Raw genomic sequence first — 23,283 nt, forward strand, 5'->3', positions numbered from 1 at the left:
TGAGCGGAGGCGCCGTCTCTATGGTGAACCTCGTGCCCTTCCTTCCTCTCTTCTCTATGGTGCACGCCCAGGCCCCTCCCTGTGGGGGCGGCGGCCATCTTGGCCGGGTGGCGGCGGCGGGAGCACGTTGCGTGCCGGCCCGCGGGACAGGGGACGCGCTTCCCCGCTGCGGCCCGGCCGGGGAGCGGGGGCGCCTCGCTCTCTTCCTCCTTTTCCCGGTAGGCGGCCTCTGACGGGCGGGTGGGGGGGATACTGGCCTCCTCGCATGGCGTGGGGGAGGTAAGGAAGGGCCCCCCCCCCTTCCCCCTGCTGGGAGCCGCCGCCGGTTTCCCGTGCGGGCGGCCCTGCTCCCGCCGCTGGGCTCGGCCCGGGGGGTGGCCTCCTCCCGCGGCGCCGGGGCCTGGGACTCGCCCCCACCCACATTGGGAGCGGGGCCAGCCGGCCGCTCCTCTCCCGGGCCTCGGGGCCGGCTACTCCCGGCCTGGGCCGGCAGCGCCGAGCCGCCCTGAAGCCGTGTCCCTCCGGCTCAGAGGGAGCCGGGCCGCACGCCCCGTTGAATCCCGGTGTGGGCACGGCCCTGGCAGAAAGAGCGGCCCGTGAGGGGTGGGAGGCCGTCCCTTCCCTGGCTGGCACTGCCCGTACATGCGGCTCGTCCTCTCTGGCGACTTGTACGTCATCTTCCAGTGCTTTGCCTTTTTGTCAGCCGTCCTAGGCCGGGCAGCAGCAGCAGAGTGAAGGGAAAAGGTTTCCTTCTGCTGATGGGTTCGGCCGCAGGAATCGCTTTTCGTGTGGGGACCCTGGGATGGCTCCTCGCGTTGTGATGGCCGGGGTCCGGGGGAGGGAAAGCCGGAATTTTTCTCCTGTGAAAGCAGGGGCCTTCCTCTGCTGGAGGAAAAAGCCGTGTTTTGCCTTATTTTGGAGAAAGTTAATAGCCACGTGTGTGCTTGTGTGGCGAGGAGATCAAGACTTCTTGCAGGTTTAATAAGGTTGTAGGGTAAGGCTATTTTTTACAAGGTATGTGTTAAAAAAAAAAAAAAAAAAAAGTATATAAGGTTGGCAGGGCTTTTCTCTAGGACCATGGTAGTGTTGCCTCTCTGGAATGGTCTTAGTTATTTCACCTGCAAGTTTCTGTGACGGTTTTCAAGTTCTAATTTCAATTTCTCTGCTATGGTTTCTTAAACTCTAGTGTGAAATACTGTAATTTTCCTGTGGTAGATTGCTAATTTATGGGTTTGTTCCCATGCATTTTACTTTGTGTTAAAAGGAAATATTAAAGATTGAGTGATAATGAATATTGTTAGCACCAGCTAAACACACCCACTCATTATGCTGCGTCAGTATATTTGACCATATGCTTTTTCATGTTAACATTGTATTTATTTTCATATTCATGTTGTGCCTTATGAGTAATAGGAGTTAAATACAGTAGGGAGATTTGGGGCTTGTTTCAACTTCTTTTTGTACGTTGTCTCAGTTTCTAAAACAAACGTCAAAACCTTAAGCATAGACTAGTTCTTCATTCGCAGTAGATTTTGTTTGTTCTTGTAGCATTTGCTATTATTTCTGCTTTAACACTTATAAATGTAGTGATCTCCCATATGCAGTTTGAAAATTTGTTCTTTGTCTTTCATTTAAACTTTGGGTGCTCTAGTTCTTAACTTTCTTGTTCTTATTATGGAGTGACTCTATGTCGTCCATCAGCAATGGATTGAGAGATAATTCTTGAGGTTAATTATTTTCAGAGGAAAGTGTAAATGCTACTCATTCTCACTACCTTCCACAGCATTTATCTTTGAGGTGTGATGCAATATAATTTATTAAATTATTAAAATATAATTAAATTGTTAAAATATTAACTGTTTTTCTGCAAAGTGACTGAAGTACGCCTCAATTCTGAACACAGATCTCGCCTTCATATCATTTAATTGAATTGTCTCTGGTTATGTTTCAGCCTTTGTTTAATTTTTTTTAATGTTTCTTTGTTTATGTCTGAATAATTCAATGTGATTATAAATCTTTCTGGGTCATAATTGACTCGACTTAATAAAATCTAATATAATTCTAATGCCTGTGAAAGAAATAAATATCAGCATTTCTTAATGCAAGTACATTACATTTGTTGTACAAACTGGACATTGCTGTTGCTTTTCGTGACAAGTAGCAAGGTCTGCTTACATGTTTGGTTTTTTTTTTAATTTCTTCTGGTGTGTCAGAGATAGCGGCAGCTGTGTCAGACCCTAAGAACACTGACTTAAAATGCTTGTGATAACATGTTTTGTGTCTTAGTTTTAGACATTTTAGTGTTTGTATTAAGTGTCATAATTGGACTTAATGAACAGCTTTTGGCTTCAATAAATGATACTGTCAAGTTCTTTAGAACTTTTTTTTTTGCTAGCAGTTGTTACTCCTTCTCTTATTCTTTCACTTGTGTTGCCAGTCCATTGTTCTGGAAAGATTTTCTGTTGTCACTCCATCAGAATTCACTAATTCAAAATAATGCTTTACTCTGTAGTTAGTAACAAATTAATATTTTTGCACTTTGTTCTGTTCATGGTTTGGAAAGCAGAAATGCAGATATGAACTTCTAAATACCAGTTTCTCCTGCCCTTAAACTGCTGACTATACTTAACAATTACTGGTATGCAGCATTGTAGCGTATGCATATTGTATGTGTTGCTGACCCACAGGTCTGTGGAGAGTTCTACTGTCTGCACCTTGAAATCAAACAATCCTATTTGGTATGTTAAATGCCACCAAATTAACTGCATATAAATATGTAACTTGAGTTCAGTCTGGGTTTGGACAGCGTTGTTTAGTTTTCTCTAGACTTGTCAGTTCTAAGTAGAAATTATTCTTTTCTCTTGTGGACAAACATCAGGACAGTCTTGGAAATATTGCAGAAGTGACAGAAGTTGTAAATATTTTTTACTGAAAATGGTTTAAGACCGTGCAGAGTTTTGGATAAAGTGACACTTCCATCATGCAGGTGGGAGCAGGGAGGGACGAGCGTGTGTCTCCATGCAGGTTCATTAGCCTATTCCCCCCACCAGGTACTTTATAAAGGTTTGGAGTACTTACTTCTGTGGCCCCTTCAAAACTCTTCACCACAGATCAGCATTTTTCATACAAGTAAGTTAGACATAAAAAAAATGTGAGGCTGTTTTCTTACTTAACCAACCCGCATCTGATTCAGCAATGGGTAGTAGTGTAAACTTCAGCCTGATTATCCCACTAAGACTGGGTGGAAAGCTTGCTGAGGTAGGTGGCAAAACCCAATTGTTTTAAGCCATATTTGCCTTGGTCTCTTGGAGCAAACCCCACCCCATAGTCCTGCTTTGGTGCTTTAAACCCAGCACCAGACCAGGGTGGATGGCTAAGGACGGAGTTTGGTCTGCTATCTGTACTGCTCAGGCAGTAACCCAACCAGCAGCTTGGGAGGTTGGGCAGGGGAGGCAGGCTCCTGGGGTACAGCAGCTTTGTCTTCTAGAGCTTGCTTTGTAACCTGTAGAAATCCTTTCCATGCTAGCTGGAGCTGAGAGAACTAGCAGGGAAAGCCCTGCCCGGGAGATAGGCAGCGTGGTCGGTCTGTCTGCCCAGGGTACTCGGCCACACCGACGTTGTTGGAGAACGGGCTGACCCAGGTGAGGCCCTTCCCTTGGGAAAGCAAAGAGAGGGTGAGTGATTCACCCCCGAAAACTCTGTGCACTGCAAACTACAGGACTTTTATGAAAAGCACTGGGATATATTCCCAAAGAATGGGTCTTTATTTGAAGCACTGACAAAACCCAGTATCTGTCTCCTAGAATATTGCTGACTCAAACATCCTTACAGTTTTTAAGACTTTCAGTTTTGTGTTTTCTATGGAAGAAAAAATGTATTAAAGTGAGAATTGCAAACCCATTCATTATTCAATGTCTGTTGGCCTCACCTATGGGTGTAATTGCAATGTTCAGCCCTACTTTGTCAATCTAGTCTGACAATGCAGAACTGTAAAATCACTTTTTAATTTTTTTTTTTAATATGCAGTCATTTATTTGAAAACACCAACTATGTTATTAGGACTTTTTGGTTTAGGAAATGTTAAAAGACTAGAGAAAAAAATTGAAAAAATTAGAAACTGCCACAGTAAGGTTGGCAGTATGACTAATAATTACATCCATTTATATCTGATGGAGAATATCTTTAGACACCAATTTAAAACCACTTTGGAAATTGAAAAGAGAAATAAGACTACCGCTTTTACAAGGAACCACTTAAAATATTCATAACTATGGTAATAATGGATTTAAAGATACAATAACATCTTCGTTTCTGACCTTTGCTCCCTGTTAGATGCCAGTCTCTTCCTTTCTTTCATATTACAGTAATATCTGTAGGATTCCTTCCAACTAAAGTTCACAGGTGGGTTTAGGGGAGGATGGAGTTCAAGGTGATAAATGTGCCATACACCTATTTTGTTCTTGCTTCTTTCAGAGATTGGAATTCACAACTTTTCTTCATATAATAGCTGTATGTAGTAAATAGTCTCTAAACCACTGCAGAATACTTTAGGTTGGTGGAGCAAAGATGAACCGGCCATCTAACAGAAAATATTTCTTTAATAAGAAATGTTGGAATCCTTTTCTTGGAAGGAAGTGCACATGTGGACTGTGTAGAAACCTGAAGTATTTCAAGACTCCTTCCCAATTATGTCTTTGAACTACTGATGCATATTGTATTAAATTGAAATGATTTTCAGTTGGCATCATCTGTAGAGCTGCCATCACTTTATTTAGCGGATGCTTTGTGCTGTATTTATGGTCTTTCTTTAGACCTAAAAAAAAATCAGTTTGTCATCTGTAATAACTTGTAAACTTCCGAGAGCCTTGTAATTCGGTTGTCTTTGTTGTTCCGGAGCAGGAGCGAGTGGAGGGTAACTGTCTTTAGGTGCGTGTGGCTCATAGGAAGATAAAGTCGTCATTATTGTTATTCTCAGTACTGTGTGTGAATATGGTAAAGGAAATATAAATGCACTTTAAAATACATTCCACCTTTTTTATCTATCAAGACTTACATTTTAAATTCTTTGTCCTTCCCTCCCTTCTGCTGCAATTGCTGACATAAATTCCCAGTACAATCCAGTGCTTGTCAGTGTTCATTACAAATACCTAAGCAAGGGAAGACACAGTTATGTAGACGAATACAAGTAGTAATCTCACTTCTTTGAGTGCATTTAATTGTGATTTCAGGAATATTTCATCATCTAGCGCTCCAAGACCTTTCTCTTCTAAAAATAATTTTATAAAGAATCTCACTTATTTTTATTGAAATATATGATAGTCATTGATACTATACTAGGAAATGCAGAATGTAAGTGTAATTATTCAAACGCTAACGAAACTCGAGTTAAAAGAATCAAACATCATCATGTATGTCTGTTCACATTGTCTGGATTACTTTTCTCTATGCAACTACAAATGTTCACTTTGGAAACTGGTTTACATTTTACAGTATTTTAATAATTTAATACAGAATATTGGCTTAGAGTTTGCAAAATGAATATTATAATCAGATTACTGGAGTAATAGTTGTAGTCACAATTTGACTTTACCAGACCCTGTAGCATGAACAGGGTTACTTTACACAAGGCAGCTTGTGAAACTGAAATTTGCAGCAGTATAGATTCTTCTGTTCTTACTACGACATGCTTTTCTTGGAAACAAATACATTCTCAGATATAATCATGATTTTATTTTACAGTGGAGAAATAGTAAAGGAATGGAATGCTTATGTTTAAGATTTGTGCAGTTATTTACACATCAGCAGCCTTACTACTTGTATCTGAGACTTCGCCCAGTTTGCCATCTTGCTTAAGAGAGGAAAAAATCAAATCATTTTGCTTTTTTCATCTTTGAGCTCTGCTAGTAGTAACTTCAGATATGTATGTTCTTCTCTATGCTGTCAGTAATTATGTTCTCTTTTGGATTTTTTTTCTTTCTTAAGATCTGGAAGACTCCCGCTATTCCTCCTCATAACTGGTGTATGTGTTTAACCCTAAATCGTGCATTATGGCAGACAAATTAACAAGAATTGCTATTGTCAACCATGACAAGTGTAAGCCAAAGAAATGCCGTCAAGAATGCAAGAAGAGTTGTCCTGTGGTTCGAATGGGTAAGGAGTGTCATTTAACAAAGTATGTAATCAGTTGGAGACATTTTAGGTAATGTTCTACTAGAAGGACCCAATACTTTTATAATTGCTAGTTTTTTGTTTATCATTCATGCTTTGTTTCATAAAGCCTTTAGAGATACCACTGAAAGCATGAACAACTATGCCACTTTCCAGGTCTTCAGGTGATCTGGAGGTTGCATGAATGTTAATCAGTTACACATTCCTCTGTGGAATTTAGTAGTACTGGCAAGAACTGTGATTCATCAGAAACTTTCCTCAGTTAATCGTACTCTTTTTCACCAGGAAAACTCTGCATAGAAGTCACATCACAGAGCAAAATAGCATGGATCTCAGAAACACTTTGTATCGGTTGTGGTATTTGCATCAAGGTAAAAATTAGGCTCCTTTATTTAACGTGTTAAAATTTCTTTATTATGCCGTTATATTTAGTAATGCATACTGTAACTTCAAAAAGCAGTTTAGTTTCCCTGAATGATCAGACCTTGCTAACTGTTATTGTTTATAGAAAGCAAAGTACTGTGTCAGTTTACTGAACTGGTTGGGTTGCAGGGTGTGGGTTGTAACTTTTTGTTTGTGGCTTTATTTTTGTTTGGTTTTGTTTGTTTGTGGCTGTAGATACGGACCAGTAGAAAGATGTTTTTGTAAAAGAGCTAGAGAATATATGCAGTGTGTCAGACTGACAGTCTATATTGGTAACTATTTAACTTGAAAACTGTGGTATAGAACTTCTTTGGAAAGTTGACTATGTAAATGAAAGTGAAGTAGTTTGGTACAAGTTCTTTTTTAAGTATTTAAATGCACAGCTGGGTGCACTACAGAACATAGCACTTTGTTAATAAATTGCTTGTGTGCACTAGTAATCTATAAATTTATTTCAATTACAGAAATGTCCTTTTGGAGCCTTGTCAATTGTTAACTTACCTAGCAACCTGGAGAAAGAAACAACGCATAGATATTGTGCCAATGCCTTCAAACTTCACAGGTATTTTATTTTTCAAATCAATGTAAAAGAGTCAAAAAAAGTTTTTGATAGTCCAAACATAGTGCACATCAAGGTGTTTGTGGTTATTACCTCAGTAGCTTCCTTTTTGAATGTTAATTATTTTTTTCTTGTTAAAAAGTATTATAATGAAATAAAATTTTAGTGCTCATTTTATGCAGCTCCTGTTTATAAAGAACAGACTGCTCTTAAATCTTTGTCCTGATCTTCTGTTTTTAAGGAATGTTGATTTAATCTGAATTATGTATTGGCAAGGAAACAAAGTAGGCTGAAATAATCAGAAAGTCTGAAAACAGGTTGTAATGTTTACTTTACCACCAAATGTTGGTGTCTGATGGCATTAATATAATCCAAAGTTATCAATGTTGTGTACAGGTTGCCTATCCCTCGTCCAGGTGAAGTGCTGGGACTGGTTGGAACCAATGGTATTGGAAAATCAACTGCCTTGAAAATTTTAGCAGGAAAACAGAAGCCAAATCTTGGAAAATATGATGTATGTATCAGCAATAACATAGAGTTGGCATTATAGATAGCTGTGGCTGTATTTTTTTACTGAATTTTTGTATTTGTGAACGTGATAGAATTTGTGAGGACATTGGCACTTTCCCTAGTAGCAGCCAGTGACCTGCTCCACACAGAAACAATAGTAGAAGGATGTTAGTAAGAAAGGCTTTTTTGCAAATTCTGTGTATCTTTCAAGAAAGATAAGGATACCAATTATAACTGTAACTCACTACAGATAAATTTCAGAGGTAGGTTTCTGTCTTTAAGTCACACTTAAGGTTTCTTTTCATACCAGTCTTTTAAAATGTCAGCTTTTTTTCCCCTGCACAATTTACCTGTTCCCCACCAAGGGATTTAGGTAGCTCAAGTTTTGAAGTTTCTTCTAAGTTCAACATTGTTTTTAGCTGAACAGCTCTAGTCTCTGTGAGCACTTTCCATGTGTCCTTGTGATCTCTTAGGCTTTTTTATCTTTGATTCTTTAGAAGATGATCTCTTATAAAATGTGTAGTTATTACAAGTTGTTGCTGAAGGTATTTCCCACTGTACACTTCAATACTGAGTTCTGAAAATCCTTAGTTTCTTCATGTTGATAGATACTTAGAAATTTTGATAGTATTTTTTGAGAACCAGACATAGAACAACTTGTGATCTACTGGTCTTCATGGGAGATCATAATCCAGTTTCCTGTGTATTTACCCTAAGTCAAACCATGCAGCCAGCAAGCAAAGTAATTTACAGGGGTTTGTTTACCTAGCACTACTCCAGAGAGTGAATATTATTAGATAAAAGACATAAATAATAACTATTGTGACTCTTCTTATAAAACAGTATTTCAGTTATCACCTTCTCACCTTCAAATCCTGTGTTGACAGTTGTATTCTGACGCTTGCTTTTGTCCTTCAAGAAGGACTTGTAGGAACAAGTGTGTTCAAATTTTCTTCATCAGTTTCTTTACCTGAAAGAGTAACAATTTAATAAATTATTCATTTCATGGCTGCCCCTTAAAACTGCAAAGAAATAATCATTTCCCAGCTACATTTTCCATTCTGTTTCAAGTTTGGTTTATATTATTTTGTGGACTTCTTGTTTCAGGTGGTAGTATTGCAGAAATAGCAAAACTTTTGACTTTCTGAATGTGTACTTAATTGAATTACCATGCTTCCAAAATCAGACTTTCCTGTGAAGAGCCAAATCATTATGACCACAGAAACGTGTGGTATGAATTGAATCTTCCGTGTTGCTTCTGCTCTAAAACTTAGGAATCATTTCCTCTGTGTATTCGCTTGGTTTGGACATACAGCTGTGGCACTCTGTTTCTGTAGTGTTTACCATCAAAATAATTAGCTTGGCACCATCCAGAGTAGTATGCTGCGTAAAACAGAACTGTACCAGTTGGGACTTCTTCCTGGGTGATTGCACTCAACAGTTCCTTTTTTTGTGGTTGTCATTTTTCCTTTGTCTTCTCCTTCTGTTTTCTTGGAAATGAAGCAGAGAAAATGACCAGATTTTATTGCGTCTTTTGCGCAAGTTGATTTTATCAGTCCAACCCTTTTCCTTTGGAGTAGCTAGATCACATAGCTAATAAGTGCAGTTAGACTAATCCATACTGTAATTTTCTCCATGAAGTAATTTCACTTGTAGTTCTTAACTGTTTAAGGACTGTTTTGGATATCCTTTGTGCAAATTTAAAATGCTTTTTCTTGAGAATGCAGGTGACAATGCACCTGGGGAAAAAAAAGTCTGAACTTCTGAGCTCCATTTTGTAATTTTATAATTTTTCTATAGTTTTTTTTAATGCAAACTTTGCAGAGGCAGCATAAGTTTGGTAACTAGCTTTTATCCAGGCTTTTTTTTTATCTTGCAAGCATATTTTATTTGCTGTATTGATAGGAATTTTAAAATTTGACTTTTTTATGATGTTTTTAGAATGGTAAAATTAAACACAGACTTTAATTTTGTCACAGGATCCACCTGACTGGCAAGAAATTTTGACTTACTTCCGAGGATCTGAATTACAAAATTATTTTACCAAGATCCTGGAAGATGACCTGAAAGCTATCATTAAACCTCAGTATGTGGACCAGATTCCTAAAGCTGCAAAGGTGAGAAATTTCATGAGCTAATAGAAGGCTGGGAGCTCCTCCTGTAAAACTTCTCTTGTGTTTAAAGATTTTCTTTAGCAGTATAATTCAATGACGAAAATCCACTACTGTCTGAAATTTTTAATGTTGAAATAATGTTGAGAGGTTTTTTATTATCTATCATGCAGGGAACAGTGGGATCAATTCTGGATAGGAAGGATGAAACTAAGACGCAAACTGTTGTATGTCAGCAGCTTGGTAAGTAGTTTTGTAAAGTCAAACTTCAAAGCATTTGAGAAACTCGTATCTACTGAAAAAAATAAAGGTACTACTAATGTGATAGTAGATTTAAATTATACCAGTTAAAAAAAGAGAAAAAAGTAAAGATTATTTAGTTTGAAGCCTTGGACTTGCTGTAAGCATGTCTGAACCAATGCAGATAATAGTTTCTAGTGGCAAAGGCAAACTAATTGATAGATACTAGTTAACAGAATCTAATGCAGTGTTTTTTTCATGGTAGAAAAAGTTTATTTTTAAATCTGGAAAAATTCCAGTTACCATCTGCTGCTCATGCTTGCTCACAACTCTGGCAAAATCTTAGCATCCTCTCTTGTGAGAACCATTGCATCTAACAAATATTATCCAAGTACCAAAAAAAATGTGTTTTTTTTCTTACCAAAAAATAGTTGTATATAGCTAATTATAATGGGAGTAGTACTGACTTCTGAGAACAATGCAGTTAAGAACAACATCTGTATAGCCCAGCCCTGGTAATTTTTTGTAGGTGTTGTGAATTTAGTTGTTTCTAAATTTAGGTGTTAATTTAGGTGTCACTAAATTCACAACAGGGTTCTTTTTTGTGGAGCTGAGTGGTAAAGGTGGGGCTGCATTGTGCCACCAAGAGCTTGGTCTTTGGCTCCCACTTAACTTGTTAGTGAAATACTATATTCTTGAAACGTATATTCTGATGAGAAAATATTGGCTTTGCCCATCTAATGTTTGGGGGACTTGATTTTCCTGAAAATTCAAACTCTTCAGCCAGGTCTAACAAGAAACACTTTGAAAACTGGTATGGTTGCTTTTTAGGACCAGAAATCTTTACCAAATACATGGTGGAAAAACAAATAGAAAAGTAATCCTTCTGCATAATAAGAAGCAGCCATACAAATTAATCTGCTAGTGCTGCAGAGAAGCTGTGACTTACAAATAGCATTATGATGCTGCTGTATAAACTGAACACTACTTTGTGTTTTTTCCTCTGTGTAGGATGTCTGCTGTGATTATACATGTTTCTGTAGGTAATAAAAATATGAATTGGTGTGTTGGTTGTAACATATCTAAAATGAATCACTTATTTGCAGACTTAACCCATCTGAAAGAAAGAAATGTTGAGGACCTTTCAGGAGGAGAACTTCAGAGATTTGCTTGTGCAGTTGTTTGCATTCAGAAGGCCGATATGTATGTTTAATTTACTTCTGTTACACATTGCTTCTAATGATCTGTCTCAGAATACGGTCCTCTAATTTATTCTTAGAAATAATACTTTTATTTAAAATACTTAAACAAAAGTATTTTTAAAAAATAATTTGTTTTTACCAACCCATATTTACTTGCTATATAACCTCTGGGGTTTTTATACTTTAATTCATCTGACTGGTTTTTCTTGTTTGTTTTGTTGGTTTTTTTCTCTTTTGGAAGACGTCTGTCTTCCAGTCTCCTAAAGAATTTTTGCACTCTTCAGTTCATGTTAGATTTAAGCTGAATCAGAACTGAATGCACAGGATTCCTTACTGATGATTTCTAGTAATGTTTGATAACTTTACCAGAGCTTCTGGCAAATTAATACTTAACTCGAACCATTGAACGATTTCACATGACAGTCGTCAGAGATTCAAGGCAGGTGTCAGTACATAATTCTCTTGTCTCAATATAAATAATAATGTTTTATTTGTATTTAATGGTTGAAATGTTAGTATTAGCTTTGAATATGTAGAAATCTTGCATTACTAAGTCTTCATTCTTTCTTTTGGGGCTAGCTTCATGTTTGATGAACCTTCTAGCTACCTAGATGTCAAGCAGCGCTTGAAGGCTGCCATTACTATTCGATCCCTAATAAACCCTGACAGGTAAATACAACCTTTAAATGTTTTGCTAGACTGTAACAATAGGTGACTGTTTACAGAGGGAAGAAACATCCAGTCCATCTCCCTAGAAGAGCTGACTTCTCAGTATGGTACACTAATAGATGTTTAAAATATTCTAAGTCAGTAATATTCTATTCCTTTGCATTTTGGAAACTTATTTCCTATAGTTTCTCTACTATTTCAGCATTGGGGTAGATTTTGTAATAAGAATGTGAAATATAGGTGGTTATTTTTCACCTGAATATTGCTGTTCCATCCCCTTCTCACAAAGATTTTTTTTTTCTTAAGATGTGCTATTTTTCACTCCAGTCAATCAATATGCTTCCACTTACCATACATAAAGAAGCTGCCAGTTTCCACTGAAGATGGACTTTGAACTTGTCATTCACAGTGTCTGTTTATTGGACAGTTTAAAAAAAATGCTTATCAGAGATTTGAACTCTGTTGTTATTTAGTATAAAGCTAAGAAACTATATTAAATGAAAATCATGTTGATAGCTTTTGCTTATGCAAGACTAGACTAAGAAAGAAAGAAAAATGTTTTGAATTGAAGTATAAAAGCATCTCTCTGGCTCTATTTTTCAGGTACATTATTGTTGTAGAGCATGATCTAAGTGTGTTAGATTATCTCTCTGACTTTATCTGCTGCCTGTATGGTGTGCCAAGTGCTTATGGTGTTGTTACTATGCCTTTCAGCGTAAGAGAAGGTAATTCTTGCCATATTTCTCTTTTTAAACATACCCAAAAATATCTGTGGAAGAAAAAAAGGTACCAAAATGCTGGTTGTCTACTGCATGAACTTGTCTTCTTCCTGTTACAGTTCAGTAACTAAAAAACTGCTGGTTTATGTTGTACAGAATTTCTGTTTTACGTGATCCTAAATTTATAACTCTACCAGGAAGTCTTAATATTATGAAATGCCCCTTGTCTCTTGCTATGGACATGATTTTGATACTTGCAGGTGTTTTGTAAACAGTGGAGTTACACAAAAGACCCTATAAATAGTAGCGAAAGGGCAGGAGACAGTTTGCCCAGTGCAGAGGTACGTAGTGTTCAACTGAACTCACCACACTTCTAGCACTGAGACTCCGTAACAAATGTTTTTGTGAGAATGGGTCCAACAGCAGTAGCTTCTTTAAACCCTACACACATTACTAATACTAGGTTTTCAGGAAGAGCTTCTACAGCCTTTCTGTAATTTTAGTAAGATTCTTCTTCATTCAATTTGCATAATGTACACACTTTCAAATAGGAGGTTTGCTATTTAAAATGCAGTGTTCTCCTGAGCTGGTTGGAATTTACAGCCAAGCATTGAAATTCACCTTGTCTTGCTTTGTTGTAGACCTTGTTTAATGATCTCTTTTCCTCCCTTCGTAGGCATAAACATTTTCTTAGATGGCTACGTTCCAACAGAAAATCTAAGGTTTCGAGATGCATCTCTGGTATTTAAAGTGGCTGAGACAGCGAATGAAGAAGAGGTTAAAAAGATGTGTATGTACAAATATCCAGGAATGAAAAAAAAGATGGGAGAATTTGAACTATCCATAGTAGCTGGAGAATTCACTGATTCTGAAATTATGGTGATGTTGGGGGAAAACGGTAAGTGCAGTTCTTGTTGGAAACTGCTTCTACAGCCCTAAATATGTTCCTAAAGACCTTTTGCAGCCTGGGAGCCAGGCTTCAAAATTACTGGGTTTGAGTCAGGTTGAACTGCTTGTTTCCTAGCAAAGATGTCAAGCCAGGATCCCGCTTTCTGAATAGCGGGAACTGGGAGTTACTGAGTGGTCGTGATGCCGTTGTGGTTGTCTTTTACCCCATTTTAAGAACTTAGATTGGCAAGATGAGGGTTGACCTGGTGAGCTCAGCCACAAGTCTAGACTACTGGAGCTTGAGCTGACTCTTCCATTTGAAAAAGCAAGTAACAGCAAATGCTGCTTGCTGAAAGCAAATACAGGAATTCTCAAAGCAGTCTAATTTTAAAATGTATGCTTCATTAAGCCTGTATTTTTTTTGTATTGGTGACTTTAACGATTAAGTTACTAAAAAGTCCAAAGTAATACGTAACTTGCATTTTATTTTAGGAACTGGCAAAACTACATTTATCCGAATGCTTGCAGGAAGACTTACGCCTGATGAAGGAGGTAGTGCTTAATACCTTAGTCGAAACCTATTTTGAACATACTGGAAAGGCTCTTGTTTTCACTCTTAAGTTTTATCTTTTCATAGGTGAGGTCCCAGTTCTAAACGTCAGCTACAAACCACAGAAGATCAGTCCTAAATCTACGGTACGTTTAAGCCTTATTCATTAAGTATTGTGTTTGCTACAAAAACCATGTTCTTAGTACGCAGGTAGAATTTCTTTATGCCTGGAACAAAAAGCTCTATTAATTCTATTTCTTCACATTTTCTTGTGGTATGCTGCATAAAACTGAGGGGCAGCGTTTTTGTTTTAATAGGGAAGTGTCCGTCAGCTACTTCACGAGAAGATCAGAGATGCCTATACACACCCCCAGTTTGTAACTGATGTGATGAAACCTCTTCAAATAGAAAACATCATCGACCAGGAGGTATTCATTGCGTGAGACAATATCCTGACTGTTTTTCTTCTTTCTCTACCTGTACCTGAACTAAATCTGGCCTTACTCCCCCCTGCCCCAACAGGTTCAGACGTTGTCTGGTGGTGAGTTGCAGCGCGTTGCATTAGCTCTCTGTCTTGGTAAACCTGCGGACGTCTACCTAATCGACGAACCTTCAGCATATTTAGACTCTGAACAACGTCTGATGGCTGCTAGAGTCATTAAACGGTAAAGTATACACAGTGGGAAAAATAACTGAAATTCTCACTAGTTTTAAAAGAAGTTTACATTCATTTTCTTTTTTCTCTATTTCAGTTTCATTCTCCATGCTAAAAAAACAGCTTTTGTGGTAGAACATGATTTTATCATGGCTACATATCTTGCTGATCGTGTGATTGTTTTTGATGGTATTCCTTCCAAGAACACACTTGCGAACAGGTAAGAGACTTGTTTGGATTAGTAATCAAGATAAAGGAGGACAACATAGAAATAAACTGTTTATCAGAAGCAACAAGAACAAGGAGATGAAGTATCTCCAACTCTGGAAATTTAAGCTGCATTTAAAGCGATCCAAGAGTGTCCTGGGCGTTCTGGCTTGTGTTTTGAAGCGAGAAAAAGAAAATGGGATCAACCCACAGTCAGAGGCTGCCTAGACACCGAGTTGGGGCCTGGCTGGAGGACTTAACCAAGCCCTCTAAAACTAGACCAGCTCTTGGCTTCAACTAGTCTTAGGCGACTGCACACCAATTAAATTACAATCAGAGAAGAACAAATAAGTGGCATCAAGTGTAAGGAATGAAGAAAAGGATCAATTGTAAATTATGCTTATGACAATAACTTTCAGATGTATTAAAAGGAAGCGGTGTACTAACGAGACGTGCATGCAAATCTCATGAAGTGCAGGGCTTGACAGCAACATGCCATGGGCCCGATCTGTGAGTTTTACTCTCAAAGCTGGCCCTTTTGATATGTCTGCTTTTGTTCCTGTCAATAATTTCACATAAATTACAGAGACTTTTTGAGGAGCAGGCTTATTAGAAACCAGGCTTTTAGAACAGTGTAATTACTAAGTACTTAACATGAGCCAGATGAAGTAAACACATTGGCCTAGCAGTAGGGCTAGCCTGGTTTTGATGGTATTCCTTCCAAGAGCAGACTTCTTTGAATTAAAAAAATCACAATCACATAACCATTCCTCAGCATCAGTATACATGAAGATTATTGTTAGATCTTGCTGATGGTGCAACTGTTTTTTTTCCTTGGAATTTTAAATGTGGAATTTCCAGCACACACAGGTGTGGATACAAAGTAAAAATCATGTGGAGGTAGCAGCCTGGAGTCTTGTAGTGCCAGGCTGAGATACTGCTGAAAGATAAGTGCAGCAGTTACGACTCCCTGTCTGAGACCATGATTTGATTGGAAATGTAGCAGCACATCCTGGTACCTCGTCTACAGCTCGCATTTGTGTTACCAGACCCCAGTGAGCTCAGGATGGAGATCGAAGCTGCCTTTAACCTGTTAGTATAGAACTTCTGAGAATTGAGCTGGAATGTTCTTCTCTCTTAACAGTCCGCAGACCCTTTTGGCTGGAATGAATAAGTTTTTATCTCAACTTGAAATCACTTTTAGAAGAGACCCCAACAATTACAGACCAAGAATAAACAAACTCAATTCAATCAAGGTAAGAGAGAAGCCCCTTTACAGTAAAGAAGCCATGACTGTTTAACATAAAGCTGGGTTTTCAAATATGGAACAAAATTAAGACTAACCTGGTACTTCTACTGTGCTGGAAAACAGCATGTGGAATGACTAGTAAGAGGAGTAGAAAGAAGTTTAGATAAGTGTCTTTTATTTCAGCTATGTCCACGTCTGCCAAAGACAACTAAGTAACATTGACCTTTTTTCTTTTCTCAAGGATGTAGAACAAAAGAAGAGTGGAAACTACTTTTTCCTGGATGACTAAATATTGAATCTGAGCATCTTTGTAACTGGCACAAAGAAATGGCTATTGGAATCTAAATATTTGTGGATGAGAAGGCTCGATCGGGTTTTAGAACACTTAATCTTTTGGAGCTTAAAATCTCTTGCTGCGTGTAACATCCAAGACCAGTAGCAGTGTAAATCCTAGTCTGAGTAAAACTGCCACTTTCTATATTTTGGTGACACAGCCCTATTCTCAGTGTAATATTTTCAAAATAGACCACCTTGAAATTGCGCAAATGAGTCGCCTGATTTTTCAAAATTTAAGGGAGGTTTTCAATTCAGTATATCCTACTCATGTAACAAGTACTGACTGCACTTCCTCTTAATTTTAAAAGTCTTTCAAGCTGTTTTCAGTATAAAAGGGAAGCTTACCAGGTATGTCAAGCTACAGAAGCAACTCCTATTTTAAAAAGGTTGAATCTCTCTGGATGAGGGTTTCATAAATAAATATCCTCCTAACTTACAGCTCTTCTGTGACACAGTGCAAAATTTCTTGAATTACTAATTCAAAAGCCTATTTATTTATATGATGTTGTCACGCACACCTTTTCTTACACTACAGTAACACCAAAAAATGGAATACAAACAATATGAAGGAAGATATCTGCCTTTTTCAGTCATCTGTCCCTGTACATATTCTCAAACCTAGTTACAGAATAATCAGTTAAATAAAGTTGTAAAGAAAATATTAAAATCCTTTTAATCTTCTGTAACTTTAACACAGTGAAAAAAGGTTAATGGCTGTTTTTTCTAAGTCACTCCTCCATCTGGAAGTGCTGGCACCCACCCTCTTTCCATGGAAAGATTTAAGGTTAAGATGCAAGAATTACTTTTGCCTAAAGCAAAAGCTTTGATCCTTACTATAGACAACAATGAAGGTAAATAAAATAACTTGTCAAAAATCAATTTCCATAAAAAGTACAGTCCTTCAGGGAGACAGAGGGAAAATTGCCTGTTTTTAAGGGTTCCTACTTGTGTAAGTTTTGCAGAAATGTAAAAACTTTTAGCTATGTATCTTGAAAGTAAGGAATGGTATTCTCCATGCAACAGTTGTCTGCCTTCACTGGCATGTGAAAAGTGTTATGAGAGAGAAAAGAATACAGGGCTTTGTTCTTTATTTACGTTTTTGCCTCAAGTTACAGGAGAAGGCTGTCGTTTGTCTTTAAGCCATTCTGTGTGTCAGTAACTTGGATATTTTCTAACCTTGGCAGTGTAGGAGTTACACACACTGTACCTCGCTATGTCTAAGTGCCAACAGCAATCCACCCGTGTTATGCCTGCAGAGGTACTCTGTGAAAGTGTACAGTTAACAAATGCAGCCTTACACCACCACCACCCCCCTGTGTTTAGACAAAAACTTGCCCAAAGCTAACTAAAACTTACAGGCAAGTCATGCAGATCCCTTTGGACTTGAGTTCTGCATCTTCTGTTCAGCAGGCCTAATTGGGGTAAGGAAAAGAGGTGGTTCAGCAAATATCTGAAGCTCTATCACTTCATTATATGCTAAATATTACCTCTGCAACCTAAACCATCTTGCCCCAGGTAAAGGGTTTGGCCAATCAATCTACAAGTCTTTCAGCAAAAACAGAGGAAACCAGCCTGACTTGTATCAACAGTGAAGGTGGAGAAAATACCCCAGCTGCACATCTCACTCTTTCACTGTCCTAGAGTAGCCAGGCAGGGCATAGGCCCCACTTCAAATACTTCAAGTCAATTTTTAAGAGTAAAATCTAAGAGCACATGCGGCCCTACCACAGTTACTGCCATGATGATGTCTTCCACCGTTTCCCCAAGAAGTTTCTGCCCTTGTTTTGCATCAAAGCTCACAATAAATGCCTGCTTGAGTACTGACCAGTGAACAGAGCTGGGCTGCAACTGGAGTTAGTTTTAGAGCCTCCCAGGAAAGATGACAAGAAGCCCCTTTTAGGTCTAGTAGTAGAGGTAAACAGAGGACCACAGTGGTATCAGCTGTTAAATCCCTCAGTGCTTGCTTTGTTCTCAACCTGAAGAACTGAAGCTTGCCTCTGGAAATCCTGAATGCATTTCTGACTGGAAAAGTATTTAGATTAAAAAAAACCCCACAGCACAGCCCCCACCACTACGATTTTGAATAAGAACTAGAAACCCAGTTTATGTCCCCTTTTAGTCTGCAGCTTGCCTATGTATTAACTGTTAATAGGTCTGCTGCTGTCTACAAGTGGCTCCTAGCAGCACAAACCCCTCCATTTCATGTCACTGCAACACTTCCAAGTCTGTAAATATAATCTAGAAAGAAAGTGAAAAGACAAAACATTTATTTTAAGTAGGGTTTTATACATGGCATGCATCTGAAAAGAAATTCTTTTATCACATAGCTATCACTCGAGTTTCCTGATCGAGGGCGTACAATCTGGGACATGACTGAAGGGGTACCATCACCTACGCTAGTATATACAGAGATAGAAAAATATACACAACAGTTAATTTTACAGAGCAACAGAGCTGAGTGAATACTGTGCACACTGCACTCTCCCAGTCTGACAGCTGAACAGCCAAACTGCAAAGGCAACAGGAACACTGCGGAGATCGTTATCGGGGTCAGAAGAAACAGCATCAGAACTCTGACACAGTGTAAAAATATAAGGCAGAAGCCACTTTCTTCTGAATTGTAGGGAAGAGCAGAGCACACCCAGACTCCCCATCTTGTTTTTAAAAGTAGTTCCAGCAAGGAGTTGTACATGCAAAACATAAATTTGCATCAACAGTGCAACAACAAAAGAATACTGAACAGTAGCTCAATCATACAAACTTAAAAAAAACGTAACATGTACTTTATGCATCTCCTCACAAAGTATCTAGGATTTGTCAGTGCATTAGTGTTAAAGTGGCATTAAAAAAACTTCTGCTATTATAACAGATGCAGAATTATTTTGGAAATGCATAGCATCTACATTTTTATTGTCTTTGTAATTATATTCAGTTGGCATAGGCACCAGTCTAGTCACACCAGCGTTAAGAATTCTTGGTGGAAACAGCCATTCTTACCAATCCATACACAGCTATTCTCGACTGCTTGTCTTGATTTTGATTTCAGCAAATAAATGCTTTTTAAAATTCAAAAATATACCCTATGAATATGAAAAGAACTATATACAACATACCTAAGACACAGGGTTAGCTGGCTGCCATATGTGTCGCACACTGAAGAGAAACATTCAAGTTTGACAGATTTTTTTTTTTTTTTTTTTTTTTTTTTTGAGATGAAAGGCCTTTGGGTTGGAAGCATATCAAAGACAACAGTGCAGTAGGCTGAGAATTCCTTTAGCTCAGTTCAGAACTAAGGCATTGTATGATAAAATACATTTATATTTGGTGCAATGTTACCGTCAATTTTAGAATCTAGATCACATCAAATGCTATAATGTGTCACTCTAATATAAATGTACGCATCCATCTTCTATCACAAACTCAAACCTTTGGGGGGGGAAAAAAAAATTATCAAACACTAAACCTATATTGTTTTTTTCTAATTTGACATTGAGGAAAAAAATGCTAAGCCAAACAAACTATAATCCCCAAAAACCATACGGTAGGAGTTCACATCTTCCTAGTCTTCACTCGCCAAAAGTTGAACATATCCTTAAACTTTACTAAAAAGAAAGATTTTAAACTGCTACTTCAAAATTACTTTTTGTGTTTTGAAATGTTCAATTATCCATTCGGTCTACGCTTGATGCCCCCTCTGATTCTCTCCCAGTGCTGCCCTCCTCCTGTCATTCCTGTAGGGCCTCCCTCTGAAGTTCCGCTGATACTGGTAGCCTTCGTCTCTGGCTCTGCTGGGCGCTCCCTTCCAGGCCTCCTCGTTCCTTTGGAACTGGTATCCTCCTCCCCTGCTGGAATAACCCCACTCGAGTCGAGGCCTCCTGCCTCCTCCGTAAGTCTGGTTATAAAACTGCTTGGATCTACCACTTCGCAGCATATCGGAAACTTCACTCTCGTCTTCGGAGCTCTCCTCCCTGGTTCTCTGGGCCCTGCTTTCTATCTGCACGTTGCCAGCACCCTTAGAATCTCGGCCTTTCTCAGGCTTCTCCTTACGACCGGGAACGCTATTTCTCAGTTCATTTTTCAGTGGTTCCGCCGACAGCGGTGGAGCGTTGGGCGCTGCCGTCTGCCTCTCAGTCCCCTGCGTTTGCAGAGAGCGATTTTGCTGCCCGGCTGGTTTTTGCTTAGCAGGAGAAGCCAAAGGACACATTTTCTCCAACGTAGGTGCCCGAGCTGAAGTTTCTTTCGGGGTGCTGCACTCGCTGCTCGCGCCGGCCCCAGGGAACACTACAGTGTTTGAGCCGCCGCTGCCGCCATTGGTCTTCTGAAGCTGTTCTGCAGAGCTCGCCGCAGGAGCTGGAGGGCTGCATTCTTTAGCCACGTACACGTTCGCAGAGGTGCCTGCCGTCGCCTCTTTGTCCTCGGGTGACATGACAACGTTAGGCCTTGCTACTGAGTTTTCAATGAAACCCTGAACGGGGTACCCATACCAAAAGTGAGGGAAGAACGGAGGCGCTATTGGAACAGCTCCTAGAAAGTGGTTGTGTCCAAAGGGCGGCTGCGGGAACACGTTTTTTCCTCTCAGGGACTCCTCATAGTTTGCTTGAAGAGCTTGCGCCGGATTCTCCGATTCCACGCAGACCTGTCCTTGACTTTCTGACACCGGAGCTGTCGGTATGATCAGAGGCAGCGACAGAGATCGACCGTCACCCGGGGGAATTTGGCCGTTGGATCTGGCCTCGCTCTGGACAGGAAAGTGCCTGTTTGTCCGTGCAGTTTCGTTTTCATTCTGAGCGGGTGGAGCCTCCTGGAACCAGGGGCTGTGCGGATACACAGGCAGGGACACGTTTGGGTACATTCTACAAGCAGCTAAATAGGCCTGGTGCAGGGGGTACAAGTAAGAATGGGGCGCCCACATGGGACAACTGTATGCCTGCAAGATGGCAAAAAAAGAAAAAAAAAGAAAAAGAAAAAAAGAAGCATTTGGTCTTTTGAATGTTCAGACAGATGTAAAAGCACACAGGTCATTTACCATTTTGAAACATTTAATTACAGGAAGTAAAGGTTAATTTTATTTACAGTGACTGCCCTCAATTGTAAAGAATATCTAGGACTGCAGGATGATGTTCTCATTTTTGGTTTTCCTTCCAAACACAGTTGCAACGGGCAACAGTTATGACCAGTAAGAAAACTCGGTCACCATTTCTATATAGTTAATAGCATCCATCATGTGGTTAAATTAAGTGACCCTTTAGCTATGCATTTGAAGACACACATTTCAAATTCATTTTCCACAATCACAATTATTAATTGGCAATTTGCCCTACAAGGTCACTTTTCAAAATTCTAAGGGGTAACAATCAAAACAACAAGAACCACATATTTTCACTTTAAAAAAAGACTACACCAAGACTCAACGTTAGATCATTTCCCAAAGGACAATTTGTAAAGATTGAAATCCCCATATATATACATACAACCCAACCCACAGATCAGCTTTCTTAGAAACCCTTTCAGGAAGCAGGGGCAGAGGTTTCCCTAGGATACACAATGCACCTTCCAGGTACTGGTGGGAGTCACAAAATGGACACGCACCATCTTCTGCAGCAACCTTTTCTGTGCTGTTAGCACAACGTTCACAATACTGAAGTCATTCATCTCAGGCAGCAACCCCTTCCCTTTCCTCTAGTTCCTTAACTAACTAGCACACAGCGGCTTACAGTTACGTTGCTCGGAGTTAAAGAGTTTATAAACGCAGACTTTGTCTTTGGTACATAGCAACACTGTAGGATGTTTTTCACAGAATCATCTCGGTTGGAAAAGACCTTGAAGATCATCTAGTCCAACCATTAACCTCACACTGACCGTTCTCAACTCCACCAGATCCCTCGGCGCTGGGTCAACCTGACTCTTCAACCCCTCCAGGGATGGGGACTCCACCACTGCCCTGGGCAGCCCATTCCAACACTCAACAACCCCTTCTGGAAAGAAATACTTCCTAATATCCAGTCTAACCCTTCCCTAGCGCAGCTTGAGGCCATTCCCTCTTGTCCTATCGCTTGTTACTTGGGTCAAGAGACTCATCCCCAGTTCTCTGCATCCTCCTTTCAGGGAGTTGTAGAGGGCGATGAGGTCTCCCCTCAGCCTCCTCTTCTCCAGACTAAACCCCCCCAGTTCCCTCAGCCGCTCCTCGTACGACATGTGCTCCAGACCCTTCACCAGCTTCGTTGCCCTTCTCTGGACACACTCAAGTAATTCAATGTCCTTTTTGGAGTGAGGGGCCCAAAACTGAACACAGTAATCGAGGTGCGGCCTCACCAGTGCCGAGTACAGGGGTAAGATCCCTTCCCTGTCCCTGCTGGCCACGCTATTTCTGATACAAGCCAGGATACCATTGGCCTTCTCGGCCGCCTGGGCACACTGCTGGCTCATGTTCAGCCGGCTGTCAATCAACACCCCCAGGTCCTTCTCCAACTGGTATTTTTATAATACAATGTGCCAAACAGACATATTTCAGGCCGTACAGAATACCACACAGGGCTGCTGGAGGCACAGGGCTGTCGAGGGAAACACCGGAGTAGGTAGAAGGCAGGGCCCAAAACCTGGCACAGTCGTTTGTGCCATCTGTAGAAACAGTCCCTGGAGCAGACTGTCCCGAGAGGCCTCCCCAGCCCTTCTCTCAACGGGAACTAGTCGCTTAGCCCCGAGCAAGCAGGTGGAAGGGTGAGGGAAACAGCACGGCAGCATCCAGGACCAAAGCAGGGGCCCTGGTAATGCAGGAAGGAGTTCCCAGGTCTCCCACC

At 39.8% G+C, this 23,283-nt stretch overlaps 2 protein-coding genes across 9 annotated transcripts in view; one reads left to right on the plus strand and one right to left on the minus strand.

Moving 5' to 3' along the window:
- Window positions 1–80: 80 nt before the first annotated feature.
- On the plus strand, window positions 81–16,924 carry ABCE1 (ATP binding cassette subfamily E member 1). Of its 3 annotated transcripts, none has more exons than XM_074823746.1 (18): window positions 81–218; window positions 5,983–6,150; window positions 6,454–6,539; window positions 7,056–7,153; window positions 7,547–7,664; window positions 9,640–9,777; window positions 9,945–10,014; window positions 11,118–11,214; window positions 11,793–11,882; window positions 12,486–12,607; window positions 13,278–13,499; window positions 13,982–14,041; window positions 14,127–14,185; window positions 14,357–14,467; window positions 14,562–14,704; window positions 14,792–14,914; window positions 16,046–16,157; window positions 16,392–16,924. In XM_074823746.1, the coding sequence occupies exons 2-18, from the start codon at window positions 6,048–6,050 to the stop codon at window positions 16,437–16,439; spliced, it is 1,800 nt and encodes a 599-aa protein (XP_074679847.1). In that variant the 5' UTR covers window positions 81–218; window positions 5,983–6,047; the 3' UTR covers window positions 16,440–16,924. The 3 variants fall into 3 exon arrangements, with proteins under 3 accessions (XP_074679847.1, XP_074679849.1, XP_074679848.1); XM_074823748.1 differs by lacking the exon at window positions 81–218 and adding an exon at window positions 261–279; XM_074823747.1 differs by lacking the exon at window positions 81–218 and adding an exon at window positions 379–668.
- Window positions 16,925–18,736: 1,812 nt separating this feature from the next.
- Window positions 18,737–23,283, minus strand: part of OTUD4 (OTU deubiquitinase 4) — a 35,995-nt gene continuing 31,448 nt past the window's right edge. For all 6 annotated transcript variants that reach the window (XM_074823742.1, XM_074823745.1, XM_074823744.1 and 3 more), the window contains one exon: window positions 18,737–21,413. In XM_074823742.1, the coding sequence (XP_074679843.1) occupies window positions 20,163–21,413 (1,251 nt within the window). In that variant the 3' untranslated portion in view covers window positions 18,737–20,162. The remainder of the gene's footprint in view (window positions 21,414–23,283) is intronic.

Source organism: Strix aluco, chromosome 4 (assembly GCF_031877795.1).
Source record: "Strix aluco isolate bStrAlu1 chromosome 4, bStrAlu1.hap1, whole genome shotgun sequence".
NCBI lineage: Eukaryota > Metazoa > Chordata > Aves > Strigiformes > Strigidae > Strix > Strix aluco.

Coding starts and splice junctions, on each gene's coding strand:
- ABCE1 (XM_074823746.1), top strand. CDS start 6,048: ATGGCAGACAAATTAACAAGAATTGCTATTGTCAACCATGACAAGTGT. Junction 11,883..12,485: donor TCCCTAATAAACCCTGACAG/GTAAATACAACC, acceptor TCTATTTTTCAG/GTACATTATTGTTGTAGAGC. Junction 16,158..16,391: donor ACAAACTCAATTCAATCAAG/GTAAGAGAGAAG, acceptor TCTTTTCTCAAG/GATGTAGAACAAAAGAAGAG.